The following is a 25,868-nucleotide window of genomic DNA, read 5'->3' on the forward strand; positions in this document are numbered from 1 at the left end:
CTCCCGAGGGCTTTTCAGGCTCTGGAATGGCACATGTGGGAATCCCAGTCTTGTTGGCTACAACATTTTTCCCTTTCCTAACAAGTTCTAACAGCTGTTCTAACAGCTAGTGATCAGGGGTTCTTCTTGCTGGAGAAGAAAGGGCTGAGGGCAGAGAGGGGCACTCTCACCCAGAGTGACCAGCTCCTCGCCTCTCTGTGGATAACAGAGCATGAGAAAGTAGAGATGCAGCGGAGTGAGGTGATGGAAGTCTAAAATAGGAAGGAATTTTGTGTGCAATATCAGACTCTGGGAGCAGTTGACCTGGAGAGCCTGGGGGGAGCGGGGGCTGCCTAACAAGCTTTCAAAAAACAGAAGCGATTTCCACGGGACTAGGATAAGACATGCCGGTTGGGTGGGGAAGACTGGGTTTAGTCCTGACACCGGATTGACTGGCTGGGTGAACTTCAACAGCCTTTTAACCTCTCTGAGAGATGAAAACGATGGCTTAAGAGGCCAGAAATAGAGATGCTTTGTAAAATAAAATTTTTAAAAAAGCAAGTATTTTACAGTGTAAAGGCTAGAGACCGAAATAGATAACAGGATTCCCTGAACATTCCTAAGAGGGAGAAAGTATGTTAAAAATAGAAAAACCAAAATTCAGAAGGAAGAGATTCACAGAGCTAAACCAGGATGGGGACCCTGGGTCAGGCCAGCCTCTTTGCTCCTCCCGGAACTTATTTTTGGTCTGACCACTCTGCCTTGTGTTTTGCAGAATCATGTGAGGGCCAACCGGGGAAGGTGGAGCAGATGAGCACACACAGGAGCCGTCTCCTCACCGCCGCCCCTCTCAGCATGGAACAGAGGCGGCCCTGGCCCCGGCCGCCGGAGGTGGACAGCCGCTCTGTGGTCCTGCTCTCAGTGGTCTGGGTGCTGCTGGCCCCCCCAGCAGCCGGTATGCCTCAGTTCAGCACCTTCCACTCTGAGAATCGTGACTGGACCTTTAACCACTTGACCGTCCACCGAGGGACGGGGGCCGTCTATGTGGGGGCCATCAACCGGGTCTACAAGCTGACGGGCAACCTGACCATCCAGGTAGCTCATAAGACAGGGCCAGAAGAGGACAACAAGTCTTGTTACCCGCCCCTCATCGTGCAGCCCTGCAGCGAAGTGCTCACCCTCACCAACAATGTCAACAAGCTGCTCATCATTGACTACTCTGAGAACCGCCTGCTGGCCTGTGGGAGCCTCTACCAGGGGGTCTGCAAGCTGCTGCGGCTGGATGACCTCTTCATCCTGGTGGAGCCGTCCCACAAGAAGGAGCACTACCTGTCCAGCGTCAACAAGACGGGCACCATGTATGGGGTGATTGTGCGCTCCGAGGGTGAGGACGGCAAGCTCTTCATCGGCACGGCTGTGGATGGGAAGCAGGATTACTTCCCGACCCTGTCCAGCCGGAAGCTGCCCCGAGACCCTGAGTCCTCAGCCATGCTTGACTATGAGCTACACAGCGATTTTGTCTCCTCTCTCATCAAGATCCCTTCGGACACCCTGGCTCTGGTCTCCCACTTTGACATCTTCTACATCTACGGCTTTGCTAGTGGGGGCTTTGTCTACTTTCTCACTGTCCAGCCCGAGACCCCCGAGGGTGTGGCCATCAACTCCGCTGGAGACCTCTTCTACACCTCACGCATCGTGCGGCTCTGCAAGGATGATCCCAAGTTCCATTCATATGTGTCCCTGCCCTTCGGCTGCACCCGGGCCGGGGTGGAATACCGCCTCCTGCAGGCTGCTTACCTGGCCAAGCCTGGGGACTCACTGGCCCAGGCCTTCAATATCACCAGCCAGGATGATGTACTCTTCGCCATCTTCTCCAAAGGGCAGAAGCAGTATCACCACCCGCCCGATGACTCTGCCCTGTGTGCCTTCCCTATCCGGGCCATCAACTTGCAGATCAAGGAGCGCCTGCAGTCCTGCTACCAGGGTGAGGGCAACCTGGAGCTCAACTGGCTGCTGGGGAAGGATGTCCAGTGCACCAAGGCGGTAAGGAGGCACACACCTCACTCTGCTCCTGCTCCGTGACACAGGTTCCGACCTTTCTGTCCATGCCCTGGGGCACACCTGCTCCCACACCACCATGGGCCTGAAATGAAAGAGGTTTTCAGACTCAGGTTATCAGGTGGTAACCAATAACGCAGGGTCTTACCAGATACTTGGGATATGTGTGTTGATTTGTTGTCATTTCAAATATATGTATTGAGTGCCTACATCACATCAGGTGCTATTATAAATGCTGCAGGCTTCAGCTGTGAACCGTACAACCCTACAAAGCTCACTGCCCTCATGGAGATTACATGCTAGTTGGATGAGACAAATGAACACATAATATATGTTAGTTTGCCAAATGGTGACAATGGCTATAGAGAAAAATAAACAGGGAAGGGGGAGAGACAGTAGCTGAGAGGACCGACTCACTGAGAACGTGGTGTCTAAGCAGACTGAGGATGGGAAGAAAGGGAGCCATGCAAGTGTCCAGAGAAAGCATTCCAGAGAGAGAGAAAGGGTGAGGAGAGTGCGCAAAGAATTCAGGGCATGCCTGGAGTGTCTGAGGAACAGTAAGGAGGCCACTGCAGCCAGATCAGAGTATGTGAGAGAAAGAGCAGTGGGTGATGGGGTCCATCAGAAGTAATGAGGACCAGGTCATGTACACACAGAGTGGCAGGCCACTGTGGTTCCTAGTGAGGGGGTCAAGTGGAGATCAGAAATCTAAGTCAGAGGAGAGGGAAGGGAGTCTGGCTTGACCAATTGATGGAAAACTGGAGAAGAATCAAGAGTGTGGGCAAAGGCAAAAGAGGAGGGGATGAAAAGCTCAGAATCCAGACCTGAGGAAAGCAGAGACAAGAAAATCAGTGGCAAGCACTGCCCTGTCAGAGGCTCATGGTGCTGGCATCAAAGCATTCACGATCCACTCTTCCTTTAATCATTCATCCAACCATCCAACCATCCATTCATTTATCCATCCATCTCTCCTGCATCCATCCCCTTTCCTTCCCTCCTTTTATTCTCCTATCCATCTATCCCTCCTTCCTCCTTAGCTCTCTCCCTCCATGCATCTCTCCATCCATCCATCCATCCATCATCCATCCATCCATCTATTCATCCATTTACCTATCCCTCCATTCATCTGTCCGTGATCTTTCCCTTCATTTCTTTCCTCCATCCCTTCATCCATCTCTTTATCCACTCACCCCTCTTTTTTTCTCCCTTAATCTGTGCCTCTATATCTTTATCTATCCATCATCAATTTGTCTACCTAGCCCTCCATCTATCCGTTCATCCCTCTCTTTATTCATCCACCATCATCCATCTACCCATCCCTCCATTCATTTACAAGTAGTATTGAAGATCTTCTGAATGCCTGGCACTGTAGTAGGCACTGGGGATGCAAACATAAAAAGACATGATCAGCTGGGTGCGGTGGCTCCCACCTGTAATCCCAGCACTTTGGGAGGCTAAAGTAGGCAGATTGCTTGAGCTCAGGAGTTTGAGACCAGCCTGGCCAACATGACAAAACTCCATCTCTACAAAAAATCCAAAAATTAGCTGGGTGTGGTGATGCGCACCTGTAGTATCAGCTACTCTGGAGGCCGGAGCATGGGAGGTGGAGGTTGCAGTGAGCCAAGATCACACTACTGCCTGGGTGACAGAGTGAGACCCTGTCTCAGAAAAAAAAAAAAAAAAAAAGATATGATTACTACTCTCACAGATCTTATAATCTAGTAGAGGGAAGAGAGAGAGAGAGAGAGAGAGAGAGGGAGAGCTAGAGACAGCTGGCAACATAATGTAGTGGCTCAGAGTTTGAGCTTTTGAGACAAAAGCCAGGGTTCAAATTCAATCTGTGTTTCTTCCTGCCTTCTTCAGAAGCACCTTAGCATCTCTACATTCTCATCTGTGAGATGGAAATGATAATGCCCAGCTCATGGGATGATCAGATGAGATAATACATGGAGAGATTAGCACCATACCTGGAAATGTTAGGCTTATCATTACACAGGGAGTTAACAGGGAGTGTGAGAAGTGCAAAAGTATGTTTCTTGTACACAGTGCTGAGGGCTCTGGATCTGCAACCTAGAAAAAAATATATGAGCCGGGCGCGGTGGCTCACGCTTGTAATCCCAGCACTTTGGGAGGCCGAGGCAGGCGGATCACGAGGTCAGGAGATCGAGACCACGGTGAAACCCCGTCTCTACTAAAAATACAAAAAATTAGCCGGGCATGGTGGCGGGTGCCTGTAGTCCCAGCTACTTGGAGAGGCTGAGGCAGGAGAATGGCGTGAACCAGGGAGGCGGAGCTTGCAGTGAGCCGAGATTGCGCCACTGCACTCCAGCCTGGGCGACAGAGTGAGACTCCGTCTCAAAAAAAAAAAAAAAAAAAGAAAAAATATATAATATATGAGACCAAGGGGCCCATATGGCTACCTTCTGAGTACTCTAAATTGAAGGTGTCTGCCATTGGGACCAAACACCAGTACTTGAAGCAAGAAACCATCATTCCAAGGCTACGCTTCTATTCCTGTCATCATTTGCTTGGTGTGGTAGAAGAGTCGTGGTTAAGGCTTTGAAGTAAAACAGTTGGGGATTAAAAACCAGTCCTACCACTTACTCCTTGTGTGACTTTGGGCAAGTTATGCACCTGGTCTGAGCTGTAAGTTTTTCATCTTTAAAATAGAGATAATATTATCTTCTTTTCATGGTTATTATGAGGATCAAATGGAAAATTTATGTAAAGTGCTTAGCACAATACATGGAACATAATAAGCATTCAATAAATGGGCAGCTATGATTATTAATATTAATCACAGTAGTAAAGAGCCAGGTATTTTCTTAGTTATCTTACTGTTGTAAAATGAGGAAGCTGGACTAGATAGTCTCTAGTTTTTTTTTTTAATGCCAAAATTTTATGGCCACTGGCCCTAACCAATGGGGAGAGGTGGAGAGGAAATGTAACCCTCTGTAAGGGTTAAACGCTTGCAGAGTCCAGCCTAGTTCCCATAACCCAGAGGGGGCCTTGTCAGGAGGAAACTGCTGATTCCTGCCTGCTTCTGAGCCAGAGGAAAGAGGAAGATGACACTCTTCTCTGCTCCAGAGCAGAGGGACAAGCCTGGGCTAGTTACAAAAGGATAGCAAAGGCACTGGGAGAGAGGCGACAGTGAGTGGGGCCAGGACCTTAGAGTGGAGAGCCCCTTGCCTCCACCCCTTCAGCACCACACCCTTCTGGTGCAGGGGCTGCAAGAGGAATGGCCCCTTAAAGACCCTGACATTCCAAAGGACTAAGACCCAGGGACCCAGAAATATTTTGGTGGCCTTAGAGGGGAATAAGGATAAATGAAAGAAGCTGTGGTCCCAGAGCTTGATTTTAACATGACTCTGGAATAACATGGAAATCTCAGATCAAAAATTTGAGCTCTGATCCCAGAAAAGGGAGGAAGAAGGGGGTTATCACTCATTGAATAGCAGCTAGTCCTAAAGGCTAAGCTTGGCAGTTTAAGTGTTATCTCACTTGCTCCTCACAATGACCCCATAAAGCAAGAGTTATCTTCCCCATTTTACAGATTGAAAAACAAAGACTCACAAAGACTAAGTTGCTCAGATCTCCACAGCTATAAGTGATAAAGCGGGGATTTGAATTTAGTTCAGCTGTATTACTTCTTAGTCCAGTCTCTCTCTATTGAGCCCTTCTGTTTCCAAGGAAAGCCATGCACCAAGCTCTCACCATTTGAGAAAAAGTAAAGGCGCATCAGGTGTTTGGGAATATCTGACAATATATTGAAAAACAACTTGAGGAGAAAAGAAATTCCAGCCAATCCTAAGGGCTTAGCCTGAGAATAAATCTTTTGTTTTTTTTTTTTAAGTAGTTCTGGAGATTCTAGAATCAATAAGACAGTAGCAAAATCTAGGATTACCAGGTTTTTGCTTCTGTCATCATTTCTCAAAGGCTGACTTGGGCTACACCTGTGCCCATACTCTGTGGCCTTACCAGCCCTGCAGAAAGTGGGAAAGAACTGGAAGCCATGAAATTAAGGACTTTTAGAGCTCAAAGGAAGCTTGACAATTACCTGCTCCAATACTTTTACTTTACAGATGAGAAAACTGAGGCTGAGACATGGTACATGATGTATCAAGGTCACACAGCTGGTTTCAGTAGAGAAAGGACTAAAATCTGGATCACTTTCATCTTAGCCAGGGCAGTAACTGCCTGTAGTGTAGGGATGAGATGAGGAAGAGAAGTACAAAATGTAAAAAGTGTAGCTGATAACTCTGACCTGCCTTTCTAGGGAGCTAGAATTCCCGTGGTTGGCTCCAGTGATGTGCTGGTAAATATTAAATAGCTGGCTCTATGCAAGCAGGGGAGGGAGAGGAATGCTCTGGTTTGTAGCCTCTGCCAATTGCTATGGTATAAATACACCTATCCTGGCTGATTTCAAGCATCATGGGATGTCACTGAATGCAGTTATTCCCTATGAGCTGGCTTCAGCACACCACAGCTTCACTCCCTTCCTGAGAAACTCATTCCTTCTGCTCTGTGGGGCTCCATATTATCCCAGGTTCAAAAGTCATCTTAACCTAAAAATTTGTTTTCTTTCCTGAAGAATATACATACACAAGTGCAGCACCATCATTCCTACCGGTAACAGGAGCAGCAGCTGTCTACAAAACACTATGTGAGCCACAAAAAATGAGCCTCTGCTCCTTTTGGGACTGAGAAGAGAAAGGAAGGGAAGTCCCTGGTTTTTAATAAAAAAAAATATATATATCACATGGCGTAACTTATAAACCAATTATTCCAAAGAAATGAGGCTGTCAACGAGTGATGATGTGTCAGCCTGCTCTTCCCTGGTGAGGGTGAGAGGAGGCTGAAGGGAGCAGGGGGGCAGGCTGTTCTGCTGCTTTCTATGATTTCTACGACAGCCATTTCCTTCCTCCTCTGGGATGCCTTCGCAGACCCAGAAGGAACAGCTGCCACAGGATGCGGGGCTCTTTCTGGCCCAGAGCCTGCAGCCTTTGCCACAGGATTCCACATTGTGCCATTCACTGGGGCATGTCAGAGCACCCATTCTGACCCAGCCCCGTGCTGAGCACTGTGTACAGAATGCAAACCCCTCAGCAGCCCCTGCCTCAGGAAGCATTACAGTCTTTGTCTTTCACTCTTTTTTAGATGAGAGACCTAAGATCTTTCTTGAGATCTTAGAAATCATCAATTTAACATTCCCTTTAACCGCCCTACAAGAGGACCCTACTCATCCAAGTTTTCCCAACCAGTTAGTGGCAGAACAGGGGATAGGATCAAGATCTTCCTACTTTCTTTCCAGCAATTTTTTTTTTTGAGACGGCGTCTCATCCTGTCGCCCAGGCTGGAGTGCAGTGGTGCAATCTCGGCTCACCACAACCTCCGCCTGCCGGGTTCAGGCGATTCTCCTGCCTCAGCCTCCCAAGTAGCTAGGACTACAGGCACACACCACCACGCCCAGCTAATTTTTTGTTTTTTTAGTAGAGACAGAGTTTCACTGTGTTGGCCGGAATGGTCTCGATCTCCTGATCTCGTGATCTGCCCTCCTCGGCCTCCCAAAGTGCTGGGATTACAGGTGTGAGCCACCATGCCCGGCCACAATTTTCTTTTTCACTTGCTCAAGGTGATCTTCTTTCAAACATGCTCCAGTCGCTGCTGACAGATACATTATGGAGCCACACCACCACTCTCCTTAAAGGCTGAAAATACGAGGGACACCACCTCCAGAATTCTCTCTTGATTGTATTTACCCAAACATTGTTGAAGATCTATAATGCACAATAGTGGAAAGAGTTGGACAACTTAACACAAATCTTTTGCATGCATTCTTTCATTTGTTCCTTCACAATTCTATCAGAAAGGTGGGCAGGTATTATTCCAAAGGAAGAAACTGAGGCATAGGTGGATTAACTAACTTTTCCAAAGTATATAAGGTACTATTCAATATTATTATGACGCTTCTGATCTCTTTCCAGTATGGAAAGATAGTAGGGAGCTAGAATTCCCATGGTTGGCTCCAGTGACGTGCTGGTAAATATTAAACAACTGGATAGCTGAATGGCCTAAAATTTCTTGCACCCAAAGGGAGACCCTACAGCCCAAGAAACAAACAAGAAACCCTCTCTGGGCTGGTAGAAATCCTGTAATGTTGCCTTTAGACTGATTATCCACTGAAGGAACTCTTGTCTGAAATAGAAAGATCCCCACAGAATGCCATGGTCCTAAGGGACATTAAAATAAATAGAAAATAAGTTCAGGCACTTAGCTTTACAAATTGATCCTGGTTCTCCTGGCAGAAAGGTAGACGCAGGTGACTCCAGGTGAGTGGAAGGTTGCTGCCTGTTCTTTCATCTGGCTTCATAAGAACCAACATGGAATTTGTGGGTGAGCTGGTGAGAAGTTTTTGTCTGCAGCTTATGTTAGGGCCCCTGAACTCCCATGTCTGCCTCTTTGAGGCCTGGTGTCCTAAGGCTGGAAATTGGGGATATGGGTTGTGTAGAGACTCCACCATGCCTCCACTGTTACTCACCCCAATTCCTTCCCCTTCCCTCCAGCCTGTCCCCATCGATGATAACTTCTGTGGACTGGACATCAACCAGCCGCTGGGAGGCTCAACTCCAGTGGAGGGCCTGACCCTGTACACCACCAGCCGGGACCGCATGACCTCTGTGGCCTCCTATGTTTACAATGGCTACAGCGTGGTTTTTGTGGGGACTAAGAGTGGCAAGCTGAAAAAGGTAAGAGTCTATGAGTTCAGATGCCCCAGTGCCATTCACCTTCTCAGCAGAGAGTTCCTCTTGGAAGGTAGCTATTAGTGGAGATTTAACTACAGGCAACTTTATTTTCTTGGGGAACGAAGGTGAAATGGGGAGGTAAGAAGGGGTTAATTTTGTGACTTAGCTTCTAGCTACTTCCTCTGGCCATCAGTCATTGGGTATGTAAGGAATGCAAGCATGTTTCAATATTTCCCAAACTTTAGAAAAACTTTAAGAAGGTACATCTGCAAAAGCAAAAAAAAAAAAAAAAAAAAAAATTGCTCTTCATTCCCAAATCAAGCAAAACTAAGTTTTTGATTATGTACATTATAAATCGCCAACATCTCAAATCCCTCCCTAGGACCTGTAAAGTTGATTATACTGGTCTTTGTTGAATTCAGAGAAGTTGGTTGAAGCAGATTACTGGTCCCAATTCTAAGACCTGGGGCAAACGGTGGGTACTGCTCTCTGATGGTATATGATGCCTGAAGAAGACACCATTCTCCAGTCTTTCCTCTTCCTGCAATCACAGACTCTTCCCTTCCCAGCTCCCCACCCAGATGTAAGCTGCCAGGTGGAAGTAGACATTTTACCTTGTGCCTCCCAGGGCACTTCTGCCAGCTGGAGGGCACAGGCTGTCTGGGGCTGGCAGCATGGGAGCCCTCTTGTGCAGCAGGCTGAAGCCAACAGCTTGTACTGGCTTGTCTAGTGCCTAGGGTGCAGAGAGGGCGCACAATCTGGTTCATTATGTGGGATTAGAGCAGCCACATTCTTTCCGGTCTCAGCTAATCCCCTTTTCCCAAGCTTACCCTCCTGCCACCTTTCCCTGGTCCCAGCACCTGTGGATCAAGGAACATGCAAGACCTCACTGCATCTCACCCTTTGATGTTGACATCACCCTAGAGCTCTTTCCTCCTAATCCATTTAGAGCCTTGGGAGGGAAGTTGTTTGGAAATGTGGAAGGAGGGTAACCTGGAGTGAGCCCAAGAAAGAATTTCCATGTTCTGCTTGTTCTGAATTACTGCCAGGGGAGGTGAGAAGAACTGGTCTGGGTTCACCTAGCAGTGCTAAACCCTCCAGGCTTCTTCTGGTTCTCATGATACCAAAGATATTTAACCATTTCCTCACTTGCTGTAGAGGTTCCTACATGTTCCTCTTCTGTGCCCTCCACTCTGCCTAGGACTAGGGACCCTAGCTTGGCTTTTCTGCACATGGAAGAGAGAAAGAATGTGGTCCTTGCATTTGCTTTTCCAAAATGGGAAGGGAAGGAGTTGCTCTGTGAAATTCCGCTAAGATTTAAAAGTGGCTTCTACCAAGAAGTGATTCAGCTTGGAACCCTGAGGCTGGCTACTTCCCTGCTCAGCCAGGGTCACTACATCCAGTTGGGCAAGTTGTGCCTGGCCTAGGGGGATTGCGTTAAGGGGCCTAGTGGGAGTTGAAATCCAGCCTGAGCTCTCCCCGTCACATCATGTACCCTGTGGTATAAACATCTGCCAGTGGGACTTCTCTTACTGAGTCATCTGCCCATAGGGACCACCTTTTCCTAAATGGCACACAGGCTCTCTAAGGGCCAGCAGAAGCCACACAGGCTGGTGTGAGCACCTTTCCCCTACCTTCAGTCACTGCTCCAGGTCACGTGTGTTATTCTGTCTCCTTGATTCTCTTGAAAGTTCTGTGAAAGGCAGGGATCATGCTTTTTGGACTGTTCCCTTCTTCCCCTTTAATCCTCTCACCAAGTGTTCACTCATGGATAGGCTTCAAAACTGCTTTGAAAAATAGAACCATTCTTGGCCGGACGCGATGGCTCATGCTTGTAATCCCAGCATTTTGGGAGGCCGAGGCAGGCGGATCACGAGGTCAGGAGATCGAGACCATGGTGAAACCCCGTCTCTACTAAAAAATACAAAAAAAAAATTAGCCGGGCGTGGTGGCGGGCACCTGTAGTCCCAGCTACTCAGAGAGGCTGAGGCAGGAGAATGGCGTGAACCCGGGAGGCAGAGCTTGCAGTGAGCCGAGATTGCGCCACTGCACTCCAGCCTGGGCGACAGAGCGAGACTCCATCTCAAAAAAAAAAAAAAAAAAAGAAAAATAGAACCATTCTTTAAGGAACCTTAGAGATTGCCTGGCCCAATACTCTCATTATTTGACAGGGAAACTGAGGTCCAGAGAAGAAAATTGACTTGCCCAAGCATAGAGATCTAGGACAAGTTGCTTCTTGCCCTGACACCCAATTTGGCACCATTTTTACTTAAAGAAGCAGCTCTAGAGCCCAGGGAGGGAGATTGAGAATGATCTTCAGGTCCAGGCTTGCTACAGAGGTCAGCTAGGGGCTAGTGCTTTCACTTTCTTCAGATCTAGATGTGAATTAAGGAATCAGTGTTTGCTGAATGGATGGATGAGAAGTGAATAAAGGAAAAGGGACCCAACCAGACACAAGGGACCTTGAGTTGACTTTCCCCATATCTCCATGCATCATGCACAGCACACACCAGGGGCTGCTTGGCATCTATCCAAGTCACACACCTGAGTTGGCCAAGTTCTCCTGGCCTTATTGAAACCCTGACGGACAAGTTACTGTGGAGACAAGTCAGCAGGTTCAAGGGCAAAGCCGGGGGCGTGGTTACCCACAGCTTGTTCTGACCTGTGATTTGGCTGCTTCTTCTCACTCTTTGCTTGGCCTTTCTTTGGCGGTTTCTATGAGCTCATGACACCCCTCCTTCCTCCTCTGTGCAGCTCACCCTTCCTTCCCACCCACGCTGCTTTGAGGTACTTGACATTCATACCCAGGCCCCTGCTGGCCTCCCGTCTACCAGCTTACTTGCTCCCACCCCTCTCCAGAGAAATAACCCATGAAGAATTTATGGAATGTCCCCAGGAAACCCTACTATGGTCCAGGCCCCATAGCTCTTTCAACACAGGAAGGAAAATAAAGAAAAAAAATAGCTAAGAGTTTGGAAAGGGAAGGGAAGCCGGGTGCGTCAGAACTACTCACTTCTCCCGGCGTCTGTCAGGCTGTCCAGCCCTCATCTACTGTGGCCTGTAGGAACAGGATGTCCCTGTGTATGTAAGTGTAGAGGAAGCAGAGACTTGCTAGAAGTGATAGGACCACAGGGCACTCTTATGTGCTGTGTCCGCATAGCTGCTTATACACTGCTCTCTGCAAGACGCATAGAGAGCACCCTAGACAAGACCACTGCCTTCTGAGCTGCAAACATGTGGAAGGAACAGACAGACTAAGGTTAAGTCCCCAAAACCTGTATGTGAGGCTGGGCATGGTGGCTCATGCCTATAATCCCAGCACTTTGGGAGGCCGAGGCAGGTGGATCACCTGACGTCAGGAGTTCAAGACCAGCCTGGCCAACATGGTGAAATCCCATCTCTACTAAAAATACAAAAATTAGCTGGACGTGGTGGCACATGCCTGTAGTCCCAGCCACTCGGGAGGCTGAGGCGGGAGAATCGCCTGAACCTAGGAGGTGGAGGTTGCGGTGAGCCAAGATCACGCCACTGCACTCCAGCCTGGGCAACAGAGTGAGACTCCATCTCAAAAGCAAAACAAAACAAAACAAAAACAGGAGTTTGAGACCAGCCTGACCAACATGGTGAAACCCTGACTCTACTAAAAATACAAAAATCAGCAGGGCATGGTGGCATGCACCTGTAATCCCAGCTACTCAGGAGGCTGAGGCAGGAGAATTGCTTGAACCTGGGAGGTGGAGGTTGCAGTGAGCCCAGATCGCGCCACTAGCCTGGGTGACAGGGCAAGAGTCTGTCTCAAAAAAAAAAAAGAAAGAAAAAAAACCTATATGTGCAATGCTGCATAAGCTAAGGGTCAGTGCATTGCAGGTGATAAGAAGACATGCAAAGATTCACCATAAGGTGGAACAATTTGAACAAAACAGCACCTATAGTGTGATCAATCTGCAAAGCTTTACTGAAAAGGAAGATCACGAGGGTCTGCTTATAGACTAGATGAGACAGAAGAACTGATGAACTGATGAGTTGGGGGAGAGAAGGGCATTCTAGACCTTGGGTGCCACACTGAGAAGGTACAAAGCATATGCAATGAAGGTCCAACATGCAGAGGAGCTCAGAAGACTTGGACAGATAAGAGGGGAGGGAGAGCCCTGTGAGGCTTTAAGCCCTAAGGAGATCAAGTGAAAAGGATCTTGGGATTTTAGCGAACTGTGAGGTTGACATGAGCCAACTATGTGATATATTGCTTCAACAAAGTTAGTCTTCTTCATGATAATAGAAGAACAGCTTCTATGTCACGAGACACAGTGACTCCACTTTACCTTAGAGATAACATCGCAAGAGGGTGTTGAGCAAACTCAAGTGCCAGATAAACAAGAGCTGGATGGATGTGGGAATCATGCTATGTGAAGGGAAAAAGAGTAAATAAAGCAGGACATAGAACAGCTGTCTTTAGATAACGTAATTTACTGAGCACTTATTATGTGTCACATGCTATTGAAGAGCTTTATATCTGTTAACTCATTTACTCTTTATATAACTCTATGAGGTAGGTGCTATTATCACCTCCTTTTTAAAGATGAGGAAATGGAGGCCAAGAAAGGTTAAAAAGTAATAATAAAGCCACACAGCAAATAAAATGGCAGAGCTAGGACTTGAACCATGATTACCTGGTTTTACAATCTGCAGGCTTATCCATTAAGCTATGGAAGATGAATTAGGCTTATTCAGTGTGGCCCCAGAGGGCAGAATAGGGCCACTGGGTAGGCATTACAGCAAAGCAGCTTTCCCCTTCATATAAGGAAGATGTTTTTTACAGCCAGACTGTCCCGTGATGGAGAGAGCTGACTCAGGAGGGAATGAGGTCCTAGTCAGTGGAAATATGCAAGCAGAGACTGGATGGTCACCAACCACGGGTGCTGTCAAGGGGACTCCTGCATCAAATCTCACGATCTTCTCAATGATGCTGTCACTGTTTCTCTGGCTCTGTCAGCAAAGCGTGCGATGAAGGAGGACAGGCTGAGGCAGAGAAGAGGAGCAGAAAAGGGAAGACCAAGGTCCCCTGGGTGTGGGCTTTGGAATGAGGCTAGTTTTGAGCCTGCCCTCAGTGTAGCAGAAAGCCCCTCACGGTCAGGCAAGAGGGGCTTGGCACAGACAGGGCAAGGCATGGCCAGGATGATGAGGACAGGCAGGCCTGGGGCCAGATGTAGGGGAGGGAAAAGCAGGTTATCCTGGGGTCTGGGTCCAGTTCCTCATGACAGCATCCCTCCTGGTTAAGTATAGGCAGTGGGAGTCCAGATGATAGAGATTAAGTGCAAACACCAAAGCAGATGGAGATGGAGGAAGAGTGGCAACAGGAACTGGAAACTCATTTTACATGATTTTCCAGGTTTCAGGGCAGAGACAGGAGGCAAATCAAGCTCATGCCATGGAGCAAAAGAGGGAAGAAGTCAAGCTGAGCAAGTGAAAGATGCCAGGACAATGGAAGGAAGGACTATCTTGGGTTAGGGTGAAGTTCCTTTGGTTTCTTCCTTCCATTTGCAGCTGCTAAACTGCTGCCTCAGCCCAGGTTTCACATCCCTGCAGGGCTCCTCACAGAAGCTAGAGGGTAGTGTTTTGCCCAGGCTCTCTAGCCTCTTAGTCCCAGGGACCTTAAACAGCAGCAGATGCTGCTGGCTCTCTTTTCCATCCCCACCAGAAACCTCTTCTGCTGCTCAAGCATTGTGACATGTCCTTTACCCTGTCCCTTCAACCACTATGCATGGCACCCTCCTAGACCCCACAGCATCTGGCGAGGGAGCAGCTGCTAAGGTGTCTACCTCCCTTGAGATTCACAGATCCTTGAGAGCAGGAACCTTCCTTTTCACATTCATCACCTCATCCCCACTGCCAGATACACATTAGGTGCTCATGAAAGTGATCTCAAATGTATTGGGTGCCTATTCTATGCAAGACATCTATTTGTACGAACTGAAATAGAAGCAGACACCAACAGTGACTCCTGTTGATGTGGCTGGTTGCGAAGGAAGGAAGGTATGATGTGTTGGGTAAGTCGGTGAGGGGAGGAGGAGGGTTGGCGTGGCAGTGGCATGAGAAGTCAAGGAAACAGGACAACTTCTGGTGGGTAACAGGAAAGGAGTTTGTTTTCTGGTTAACAACATCTGGAAGAGGGTGGGGTGGTAATCTCAGAAATGTTAGCTGGAAGAAGGGGACAGCATTTACACTGTTGCCTGGAGGGCCCCAGAATAGTACAGACAGCCATCTGCTTCACCTGGATCAGATGCAGGCTTGTGTATAACAGGGAAGCAGGCAAGAATGCCCAGGGAACCACTGCTTCCCCCACCAGTCTCTGTTTGTATGACTCCTGGGATGTTTTTGCAAATCCTCAGAGACTTTCCAAGCTCTGGGGAGGGCCCCGACCTATTCTGGCACTACCTTCTTTCCCATTAGCTAATGGTGGCCGCTGAAATGCCTGTGAAATTCTTAAAGGAAAATTCTTTCTGCCTTTCCCTAAGGGACATACCAACCCAAGGTCTCCAGTCCCCAGCCCACAGGAAGCCCTGACGTCCCAATTCTATTCTTCTCTTTGTAATCGCACAAACGATTTACTAAGCAAAGCCAGGAAAACTGTGAGCTTCTTGCAGTAGCAGCTTAGGCATTGGAAAGAATCCATCAGGAGCACCAAAGTATTAACTCTCCTCAGCCCTGGGGTTATTACTCAGTTATTTGATAACACTGACTGTTTACGAGATACGTTTCCGTGGTTCTTTTCATCTTCCTCAAATACTTCAACTGAGGGTGCTCATCACCCCTGCATCTTTACCCCATTTTACAGTGTAGGAAACTGAGCCGTAGCTATACTAAATGTCTTGCCCAAGGTTATATGCTCACCCCCACCCTCCAATGCCAATATTGACATTGGCATTTAGACTTTCTCCCCAAACACACTAACCTGTTACTTGGCTCCTCTCGTGGGGTGGAGTTGCCTTGGCGGACGGAAGGCCAAGTTGGATGAAAAGCTGAGAAACATGCCTTTCTCTCTGTGCCAGCCCCACTAAACAATAGCCACTCATTCCTCTGAGTGGAAATGATTCACTTGTCTCTCAGTATGAACCCTGGATTGAGTAAACAGCCGGAGCTGCAGGTCCACATCTAAGAGACTTAGTGGCTCTCCTGGGACCTGAGACCGCCCATCCGATACCCTAACTCTCCCAGGAGTCTCAGCAATGCTGGACACTGGGGTGATGGGGAGTAGAGACCCTCTCCCCTTCCCCAGAGCCTGCATGGAAGGGGTGGGGTGGTGGTTCAGGGAGCTCACCACCACATCCCTAGTAATGAGTTTGGCTCCCTGCCCGGGCTCCCGCCGCCAAGCTCGCTGTTTGTTTTGTTGTTTTATAGGCCTCTTGGGTCCCCAGAACTGGTCTTCTGAAAGCTGGGAAAGGCTGCATTTGGTTGGCACAAGAAAGGGGCATATTTACAGAATGCCCCACTCCCACCCGCCTCGACACACACACTCCGGCCAGCACATCTCCTTGCTTGACCATGGCAGGTGTAGACAGGGGATGTCGGCTCTATCCAGAGCCCCAGAAGACCCCAGGGAAGCAGGTCCTGATCTCCCAGAGTCATTCTGAAACGGGAGAAACTGAAGATTCATTTATTTTTTGTACTTTTTGTGTAGTTTCTAATATACTTCAATCTTGGACAATTCTTGTACGAGGCATCAGGCTGCGTATTCAGCTGGCTGTTTTGCAGTCTTAACACTGAGCTCCTGCAGCTCAGGGCTTTATTGCAGAGCAGGTGAAACACAGAGAACTGTGTTTTGGGGACAGGGGGGATGGGCGTAATGATTCAAGCTCACAGAATCCAGGTGACCTAAATAGGCTATGCAAAATTTTCAAGAGGCCAAGGTGCTGGTGTTTACAGAGGTCTTATCTTTAGGAAAATACAGACCTTTTTATGCCATTAAGCCTTGCCTGTCTGTGGATTTGGTACATGGACCTAGATCTCTGAGTCGGAAGGGACTTACAAAGACCACCTGGTCCACTCTCCTGCCTTCAAGTAGGGACCAATTTGCATAACAAAGAGTATAGGGGCTTTGGAGAGATCCAGTCCTGACTCTATCCTACTAGCTGTGTGACCTCTGAGCTTTAATTTCCTCAATGTAAAATGAGGACAGTTCTGGTACCTGCATCATAAGATTACAATAAGGATTAAATGACATAATTCATTATTGAACTGATACTTATTGAATATGTACTGTGTGCCAGGAGCTTGGTATAAAGCAGTAGAAAATAAAACTGTCAAAAACGGCTGTCCTGGCCAGGTGTGGTGGCTCACACCTGTAATCCTAGCACTTTGGGAGGCCGAGGCGGGCTGGTCACCTAAGGTCAGGAGTTCAAGACCAGCCTGGCCAACATGGTGAAACCCTATCTCTACTAAAAATACAAAAATTAGCTGGGCATGGTGGCATGTGCCTGTAATCCCAGCTACTCAGGAGGCCAAGGTGGGGGAATTGCTTGAACCTAGGAGGCAGAGGTTGCAGTGAGCCTAGATTGCACCACTGCACTCCAGGCTGGGGAACAGAGAGAGACTCCATCTCAAAAAGAAAAAAAAAAATTCTTGCCCAGATGGAAATTATCTTAATGTGGGAAGTCAGATAAACTAAATAATCACAATATATATTATGTTTAGTGGGTGATAAGTGCTAAGGAAAAAATAGATCATAAAGAAATAATTCATGGAAGGGATGGAGTGCAGAGCTTGGGCACATGGGCATATGTGCACTTAAATATTACTACAATTGTGATTTAACTTGTGAACTTTGATTTTTTTTTTCCTGTGGAGTGGGGTAGTAATAAACACTTTGCATATTTGTTGTAAGGATTAAATAAAATCATGTGTAAAAAGTGCTTAATATAGTGCTTGGCATGAACGTACTTTCTATTATTACTGATATCTTTGAGGCTTCCCCAAAACCCCACTTCTTCCCTGGCTCCCTGGGGTAGTGAAGCTGTCAGATCAGGCTCCTTTTCAGTGACATGTTTGCAAGGTCAGATGGAGGAAGAGAATCCTGTCCCCTACTCCCAGCCCTGAGTCATGGGAAAAAATACTTAGAAGACGGGACCAGCTGAGCCAAACTAATCTAATCCTGCTGGACTTTGGCATCCAGTTGCATTAGTCACCAGTGAGAGGTTTCCCAGTCTCATATCACCAAACAATATGTACTGACCCCCTCCCCAGGGTGGGGCTGAAGGAAGTGTCAGTTGCCCTGTTGTAGCTTCGCAGAATTAACTCAAACAGGCCCATTCTCCCCCTTTGCATGTCTCCACACCAACCACAATATCCTGTGCTGCACAACTCTGCCTCGGATGAATTGTGTGATCTGAGGGGACCTCAGTTTACTCATCCCATGCCTGCCTGGCAAGATTGCTATGCCTATCAGACATGGAGGATATATAATACCTAACACAGATCTTGAGATAGTAGATGCTTAATAAATGGCAGTCATTGCTGCTACCACCTCTGTTGCTGCTAGAGTGACTCCTCCTACTAGTATTACTACTACCACTCCTGTACTATTACCATGTTTTTCTGCCACAGTCCCAAATTCTCTTTGATTCTATTAGTTCATTAATCCCATATAATTTTCAGATGATCAAGAAGGATTGGAGGCCAGGCGTGGTGGCTCACGCCTGTAATCCCAGCACTTTGGGAGGCCGAGGCAGGCAGATTGCCTGAGGTCAGGAGTTCAAGACCAGCCTGGCCAACATGGGGAAACCCCATCTCTACTAAAAATACAAAAAAAAATTAGCTGGGCCTGGTGGCGGGTGCCTGCAATCCCAGCTACTAAGGAGGCTGAGGCAGGAGGCAGGAGAATCACTTGAACCCAGGAGACGGAGGTTGCAGGGAGCCAAGATTGCACCACTGCACACCAGCCTAGGCCACAGAGCAAGACTCCATCTCCCAAAAAAAAAAAAAAAGAAAGATTGGGATATTTCACTGCTGTGCTGCAGATGGTGATTCTGAAATTCAGAGATTATGGACTTACTTGGGGTCAAGTTGTAAATCTAGGGAAGATGTGGAAATTGGAACCAAAATGACAAATACTTCAGGGTGGAGATGGGCCCAGCATATACCTAACTCATTTGTGTAGCCCAAGATGATCAAGCTAAGAGCTTATGGCTACTTTAATGTCACTTTCCTTCTTGCTAGCATGTGCCCCTCTGTCCAGGGAAGCAGGAAATACATGGAGATCAGTGTGGTGAAAATGAATCTGGAGCTCTGGCCTTCTGAGTCTCTTTCTGTGGTTCTACCCTTCTCCTGGCCTCAGCCTCCAGAAAGGTTTCTAGGCTCCAAGGCCCGAAAGAAGTTCAGGAGCTGGTGCCATTGGATTGTCCCAATCAGCCATCCCCATCCTACCCTGTGTTCTGGTTTCTATGGCAAAGGCTGAGTGCCCCCAGCTAATCTGGAAGGAGAAATGGCATCAACAGGCTTTAATAACAAATCTGGAATTCCCACGCTTGACAATTCAGGGGAAGAGGCTGGGGAATTGGGGTTAAGGCCCCCAGGGGATAAGATTGACACTATCAAGCAAGATCAAGAGTCTTCCCTTAAATGTGTATCATAGATTTAGTAGCTGGAAGGGACCTCAGAAAACTGATCTGGTCTACTGACTTTGGACAAGTAAGATGTGTATTGTTCTATTTTATGAATGAGATAGCTGAGGCTTAGAAACGTGGAGTGATCTGCTAAAACTCACCCAGGTTCTTACCCACAGAGGCAAGACTAGAACCCAGGTTTTTGAATTCCAATTTTGGGGCCCTTCGCAATATCATTTTAAAGGACTTTTTTTTCTTTTTTTTTTGAGACAGAGTCTCACTCTGTCACCAGGCTGGAGTGCAGTGGCGTGATCTCAGCTCACTGCAACCTCCAACTCCCTAGTTCAAGCGATTCTCCTGCCTCAGCCTCCCAAGTAGCTGGGATTACAGGCTCATGCCACCACGCCCAGTTAATTTTTGTATTTTTAGTAGAGACGGGGTTTCAACATGTTGGCCAGGATGGTCTCGATCTCCTGACCTTGTGATCCACCCACCTTGGCCCCCCAAAGTGCTGGGATTACAGGCGTGAGCCACTGCACCCGGCCTAAAGAACATTCTTTCAGCACAAAACATCAGACTGACCTCGGCTTCTCTAGCATGCAGGCATTTCCTATGCAGAGCTTAAAATTGATCTAGGGATTTTTTTTCCCTGGAGCAAGAGTCCAGCTGAGCTTCCTGTACCAGGCCTGACCATACAACCTTGATCTAGGGTGACCAGCATCCCTGAGCCCTCACTCCACACGTGTCAGGGATCTTACCCGAACTTGCCCAGCAGGGAGGCCTAATTCACTTCTGGCCTCAGGACTAAGAAGTTCTGACAAATCAGAAGAACACTGAATTGGGACCCTCAAGTCTTACATGTTAGTCCTCTCTCAAGGAATGCCACATTTTTGGATGGGGATAGGCATAAAAGACCCACTATAAATTAAGCACTTACTATATGCTAAGCCCTGGGCTCAGTGTTTTGTTTTGTTTCAGTTAAGCCTCATCAACCCTTGCAAATTGTAAAAATCATTGGTCTTATTTCCATTTTACATATAACAAGCTGAGGCTCGACAAAACTAAATAACTTGGCAGAGTCAGACTGCTACTAATTGGAGAGCTGGGATTTGAATCCAGAGCTCTCTGACTCCAGACCTGTGCTTTTAACCACTAGCTTTTTAGCATTCAATTGAACTTCTCTGCGCTTCCATTTGTCCACGTGTAGCCTACCACTTGCCTGATGGAGAGCTGCAAGAAGATGCACGAGAGAAGAGGGGAAGGGCTACCTCTTTGCACTCTTTTCAGTGAAGGTGCCCTGGAAACTTGGGACATGGCAGCTGTCACCTCTGGCACACGCTGTCTTGCTTGTGTCCCTCTCCTCAGGCCTCCTCCTCCACCTCCTCATCCCTCTCAGCCTGGGTCACAATGCACGGGGTGGCAGCCTTTTGTGCCACACACAGTCCCCAGCTGACTCCCCTTTCTCCAGGCATCATTGTTTGCCGTGAGCTTTCTGAAGAAGAGACAAAGGAGTGTTGCTGACAAGGCCAAAAGCTGCTGGGTAAAGCGTGGGGCCAGAGCCCATCACCATGCATCCCTCGGAGCCCCCGGGCTCTTCTTCAAAGACATTGCCTGGGATCTTTTGTGTGCCAGTCATACCCATTCAGAGCTGGCCAGGCAAAGGTTTCAGTGGGGAGGAGGAGAACACTGAGAAATGGAGTCATTTTGATCTGGCAAAATTGGAAGAGACATTAATGCAATAGTTAACAGCAGACCACTGCTAGGGGGATGGGCCCAAATGCTTGTTCTCTGTTTATGGGGCTTATGCAATTCCATCAATATTGATGCCTGATGCCTTTGATTCTGACACTAATCGTTGCTATGAATTAAATTTGCAGCCATATAATTAGGATTGCTATTAATAGGGCCCTGAGCTAAGCACTCCGATGTGGCGTGTCTTTTTCTTGATAGAAAATGGCATCCTTGGAACTCTGCTAATGGGGCACACCTGGGATTTGCCAAGAATGATGTGAAAATTATACATTCTATATTTGTATTGGGCGGCCTTTTACCAAAATACCAGCAAGCAAAGGTGAGGCTGGAGGGAGGGTTCTCTCCTACCCAGTGCTGTGGGCAGCAATTAGGTGTCTCTGCTGCTCTTTAAAGTCTTTAGGAAAGGATATGCCAGAGCCAATGTTGGTCGCTCATGGTCAAGCTTCAGACAGCTCGTAGCCAGGAAGTTCTGCTTTATGTCTAACCTAATGGGAGTCAGTTTAGGCTAAGACACTAGCCAACTAAGGGAAGAGGAATTTTCCTCATACCCTAAGCTTATTTGAAAGAGGCTGAGCCAAACTCCTACTGATGGGCCCAGTTGGGCCTCATTTCTAGGTGGATGATTGGGCAAGACCCCTACTGACAACTGATTCCAAGGGTCCCCATCCAGAGAGCTTCCTGGGCCACAGACAACCTGTTAACTTCACACACAAGGGTTAGCTCTCTTTCATGTTGAGATTCTTTTCCAGGTAAATTTGCAGCATATTTAGTCACTGGGAAACCCAGTCTCTTCCTGCAATTAGCCCCCAGTTCAGCTTCGGTGACTGTCAGTGCCCCATTCACCCTCAGCCTGAGTAATCACATGTCATCATGCACAAGGGTTATCTAACCCTTTTCCAACAATAGCACATGTGGTGACCTCCCTTTATCACTTACGATAATAATTTGTACCAGTTGGCACAAGGGATGCATTAGTCCCTGCTCTTTTGATCTTCAGACTGAAAATAATTTTTCTTCTAAACCATCACTTATTGATTTTTTTCTTTCATTGTTTTATATCATTGAGAGAAGACAATGGTTTGAGTTCAAGTCCTAACTCTACTATTTACTAAGTACGTGACCTTGGCCAAATTATTTAACCTTTCAGCAATTCAGAGTTGAGAGTTCTCGTCTTTAAAAAGGTCATAATAATACCTACTTCATAAGGATTATAATAAGGTTCAATAAGCATCTAAATCTCTTAGCACAGGTCTAGTACACCTAATAAGATTCCCTGCCTTCCCCTTTTTCTTTCTCCTCACATATACCCAGATACAGAGGACAAACGAGATAGCTTTCTTTTCTAACATCTACCCCGACCCTTGCCACCCATTCTTCTGAATACCACTTTATTTTCCACCCGTTCTCAGGGACAACACAGATAAAATTAATTTCTCCAAAGCAAATGGTGCAATGGAATCTGAATTCCAAATGCCTTCAGTCTTTTTCTCCCCACCCACTGCAAGGGTGAACAAGAACTTCTTGCCCCCACTGCCATGGTTTCTACTGTTTCTCTTTCTTCTCAGTTAACCGAGGGTCTTAGGTGGACTGAGTCCATTCTCCAATTCAGTTCTCAGGACCCTACCACAAACTCACGGGTGTTCGGCACCTCCATGATAGGGAGAAAGGAGCAAGAGCATCTCAGCACCACCCAAAACCAAGGCTACTTGAACACAGGATTTGCATTCACTTCTGTTGCCTGCCCCACAAATACACTGTACATTTACCCACTCTGTGTAAGTGCACGCTTAAAGGCAAGTGTGTGGCTAGAAAGTAATTGGCTAATGGTCAATATTAGCAGAGGACATGGGTTTTTTTTGTTTTTTGTTTTTTAACATAAAACCCTAGGAAACAGTGTGTTTGGTTGAGTCCTCAAGTACGTGAACTTTTTATTAATTACCAAACAGGTATTTTACTTTTCATTCCTGAAGCTGGGCAGGGATGGGATTCCTGTTGGGTGATTGTTGGTGTTGGTGTTGTTTTGGTTCCTACTAAATAGAAAACATTAATCAGTTCCTTCAATATTGGAAATGTGCCTGGTGTTGGGCAAGTTCATGGTTACTCGTAGATGCATTCAGTCACATGCCCAACATAACTATACTCGCCCCCTTCAGTTATCTTGTCACTAGCAAGATCTTGTATGGCACAACCAAACCCCAAAATTGGACTCCCCCATGAGGCCATATAATGTACCCACCACCTCCCTTGTACCTTCAGTCTTCCCAGTAGTCTAATGGCTGCCCCTCTTGAAGCTGTAAAATGTTGGGTAATTTCAGTCTCAGACAGATTGGTGGTATCCCCAGAGGAATGGTCATAGACAGAGAAATGAAGGAAAAAATATGCCCAACCTCCCCCCACCATCAAATCAAAGAAATAAAAAATCTGTCTCCTTGGTGCCTCCCCAGTATTTATGTCTGAGCTCAGCAGACACCCCTGGGCTGCAGCCAGTCTGTGTATTAGCATTAGTCCATTACGCTTTTTATGATGCATGTTACCCACCCAAACCCCCGCCAAAAAAAACATTTTATGACTGTCCTTTTCATTTCTGGAAAAAGCTTCACAGAATGGCAGATGCCTGAATCTCCCCATCTTTGGGGAGCTATTTGTAGGCAGCCTGTCCTAGGCCATAAACAACGGGAGATAAACCACAGCCACTGGCAGTGAATGCAGCCAAGGCCATGGAGGTGCAAAAAGCAGGGGGTGGGATAAGCTTGGTGGAGTCTTGTACAAGCACAGTGCCTGGTGGGTCTGTGGGTCTCCCCTACTCACAGGAGAGTCAAGAGACTGGGGCCAAAGTGGTTGCCACCCTCCCGGATCTCCACAAAAGCTAGAGGGAAATCTTACCACTCTCCCTCATGCCTGTCTCCCCCAGCGAAGCCATGCATCCCTTAATGTGATCAGAACCTGTCAACTTTCCAATCAGAAGGAGAAGGTTCACTTTGGCATCATTGTCTCCTGCTAGCTCATGCTGCTACCTAGATTACTACATGCCACTCACCTCCCACAGATGCTTCTAGATCTTGGAGCAACTTCTTGGAAGTTTCTTTGCCTTCTCTCACCCACTCTTCTTGTAACACCCACCCCTACCTCTTCCTGCTTCACTCTCCAATGCTCTTCTGCTCCCTTGTTGCCAAGCTTGAGTCTTACCAGTCCATCACCACTACTTCTGGCTTATTAAAACTTCAGCATGGACTCTGGTGGCCGTGGTGGTGATATTTATTTATACCACCTTTTGAGCTGTACCCACAAGCAAGTCACATAGGACACTGCAGGAAACAGCACCTTGAGCCAGCTTTGCTCCAGAAAAGGTGCCCTTGGGAAAAGAAAACCAAATTCTGAATGAGTACTAGAACAGTGGAGATTTATGATTCTTCCTACACACACAAAACAGCAATCGAAAGCAAAGAAGGAGATGGAGGGACTGGGAGGTGGAGAAGGACAGCAGCAAAGCCCTGAATAGTTAGTGCATGGCGGGGTTTTGTTTCTCATCTGCCCCATCTTGGTGGCAGGAGGTATAGATAGGATGGAGATAATGGTGTTCTTTTTCTTTTCCTTATTTGGTTTTGGACTCCACATCAAATGGAGACATGTAGATGAAAGTGGTGTGCATTTAAAATGTATGTACACATCAGACTGCTGGAGATAGTAGCTATTATACTGCGTGTATTTTTTTTTTTTTTTTTTTTTTGCAGTAAGCTGCTAAATTATTTATTGGGCACTGGGCTTTAATCTCATAAACCTGCCTTCAGGCCTCAGGCACCGGCAGGCTAAGCACTGCATAAAACACATACATCGGGCGGGCTGCATGGAGCACTCCAGTGACTCTAGGTAGTGATTGTTCATTTTCACTCGGCCTTTTCCCCCAGATCAGCTCATTAACAGCAGGCAGACCCTATGAAGAGCCTTCTAGTTTTCCCATCACTGTGAACGTGGAAATTGATTTGCATCCGGTAGCAGACAGGGGCTCCCAACTTGAGCACAAAGTACCAGGGGAACTGTGCAAGAGGCTGTTCTCACAGTCTCTTTCCTTTGCTGAGGGATAGGCCTAAAAAGATGGAGTAAATGACTCCAGGATTACAAACCATTGCTGGATTGTCCAGAGCTATGCACCCTAAGCTGTGAACCCCCCTTAAGTTCCCACCCCCAGGACTCATAGGTGAATGATCCTGGACAAGTGTTTTTTATTTAAAAATTTTTTTTAAAGTTTTTAAATAAAATTTTTAGTTATTTATTTTACATTTAAAAAAATTTTCTAGAGACATGTCCCACTCTGTCACCCCGGCTGCAGTACAGTTGTGCAATCATAGCTCACTACAGCCTCAATGTCTTGTGCTTCAGCAGTCCTCCTGCCTCAGCCTCCTAAAGTGCTGGGATTACAGGTGTGAGCCACTGTGCCCAGCCCAGACAAATTTTTTATATTTTGGGCATCAATTTGCCTTTTCTAAATGAAAGAGATCTTTATTATCCTCCCTGGTTCCAAGGCCTGAGAGCAACTCTCTTGGTATGAATCTCCTTGTCAGTCTCTTAAATGCTAAGATAATAACAACACCCTTAAACTTATTCATTGGTTTCAGTTATATAAAGAGCTTTCAGAAATTTATATATATTGCCCATTTTGATCTCATCTTGTAATCCTAACAGCCCCATGGGCTGTGATATTATGGGTGAAGAAACTGGCCAGAGTGGTCAAGTGATTTGTCAC

General features: G+C 47.1%; 1 protein-coding gene across 1 annotated transcript in view; it reads left to right on the top strand.

Annotated features, from left to right (window-relative positions):
• The window catches only part of PLXNA2 (plexin A2), a 221,715-nt gene that overhangs the window by 24,124 nt on the left and 171,723 nt on the right, over positions 1-25,868 (top strand). The window contains exons 2-3 of the mRNA XM_030813073.1: positions 755-2,022; positions 8,601-8,783. Coding sequence (XP_030668933.1) covers positions 790-2,022; positions 8,601-8,783 — 1,416 coding nt within the window. The 5' untranslated portion in view covers positions 755-789. The remainder of the gene's footprint in view (positions 1-754; positions 2,023-8,600; positions 8,784-25,868) is intronic.

This window comes from Nomascus leucogenys, chromosome 5 (assembly GCF_006542625.1).
Source record: "Nomascus leucogenys isolate Asia chromosome 5, Asia_NLE_v1, whole genome shotgun sequence".
Lineage (NCBI taxonomy): Eukaryota > Metazoa > Chordata > Mammalia > Primates > Hylobatidae > Nomascus > Nomascus leucogenys.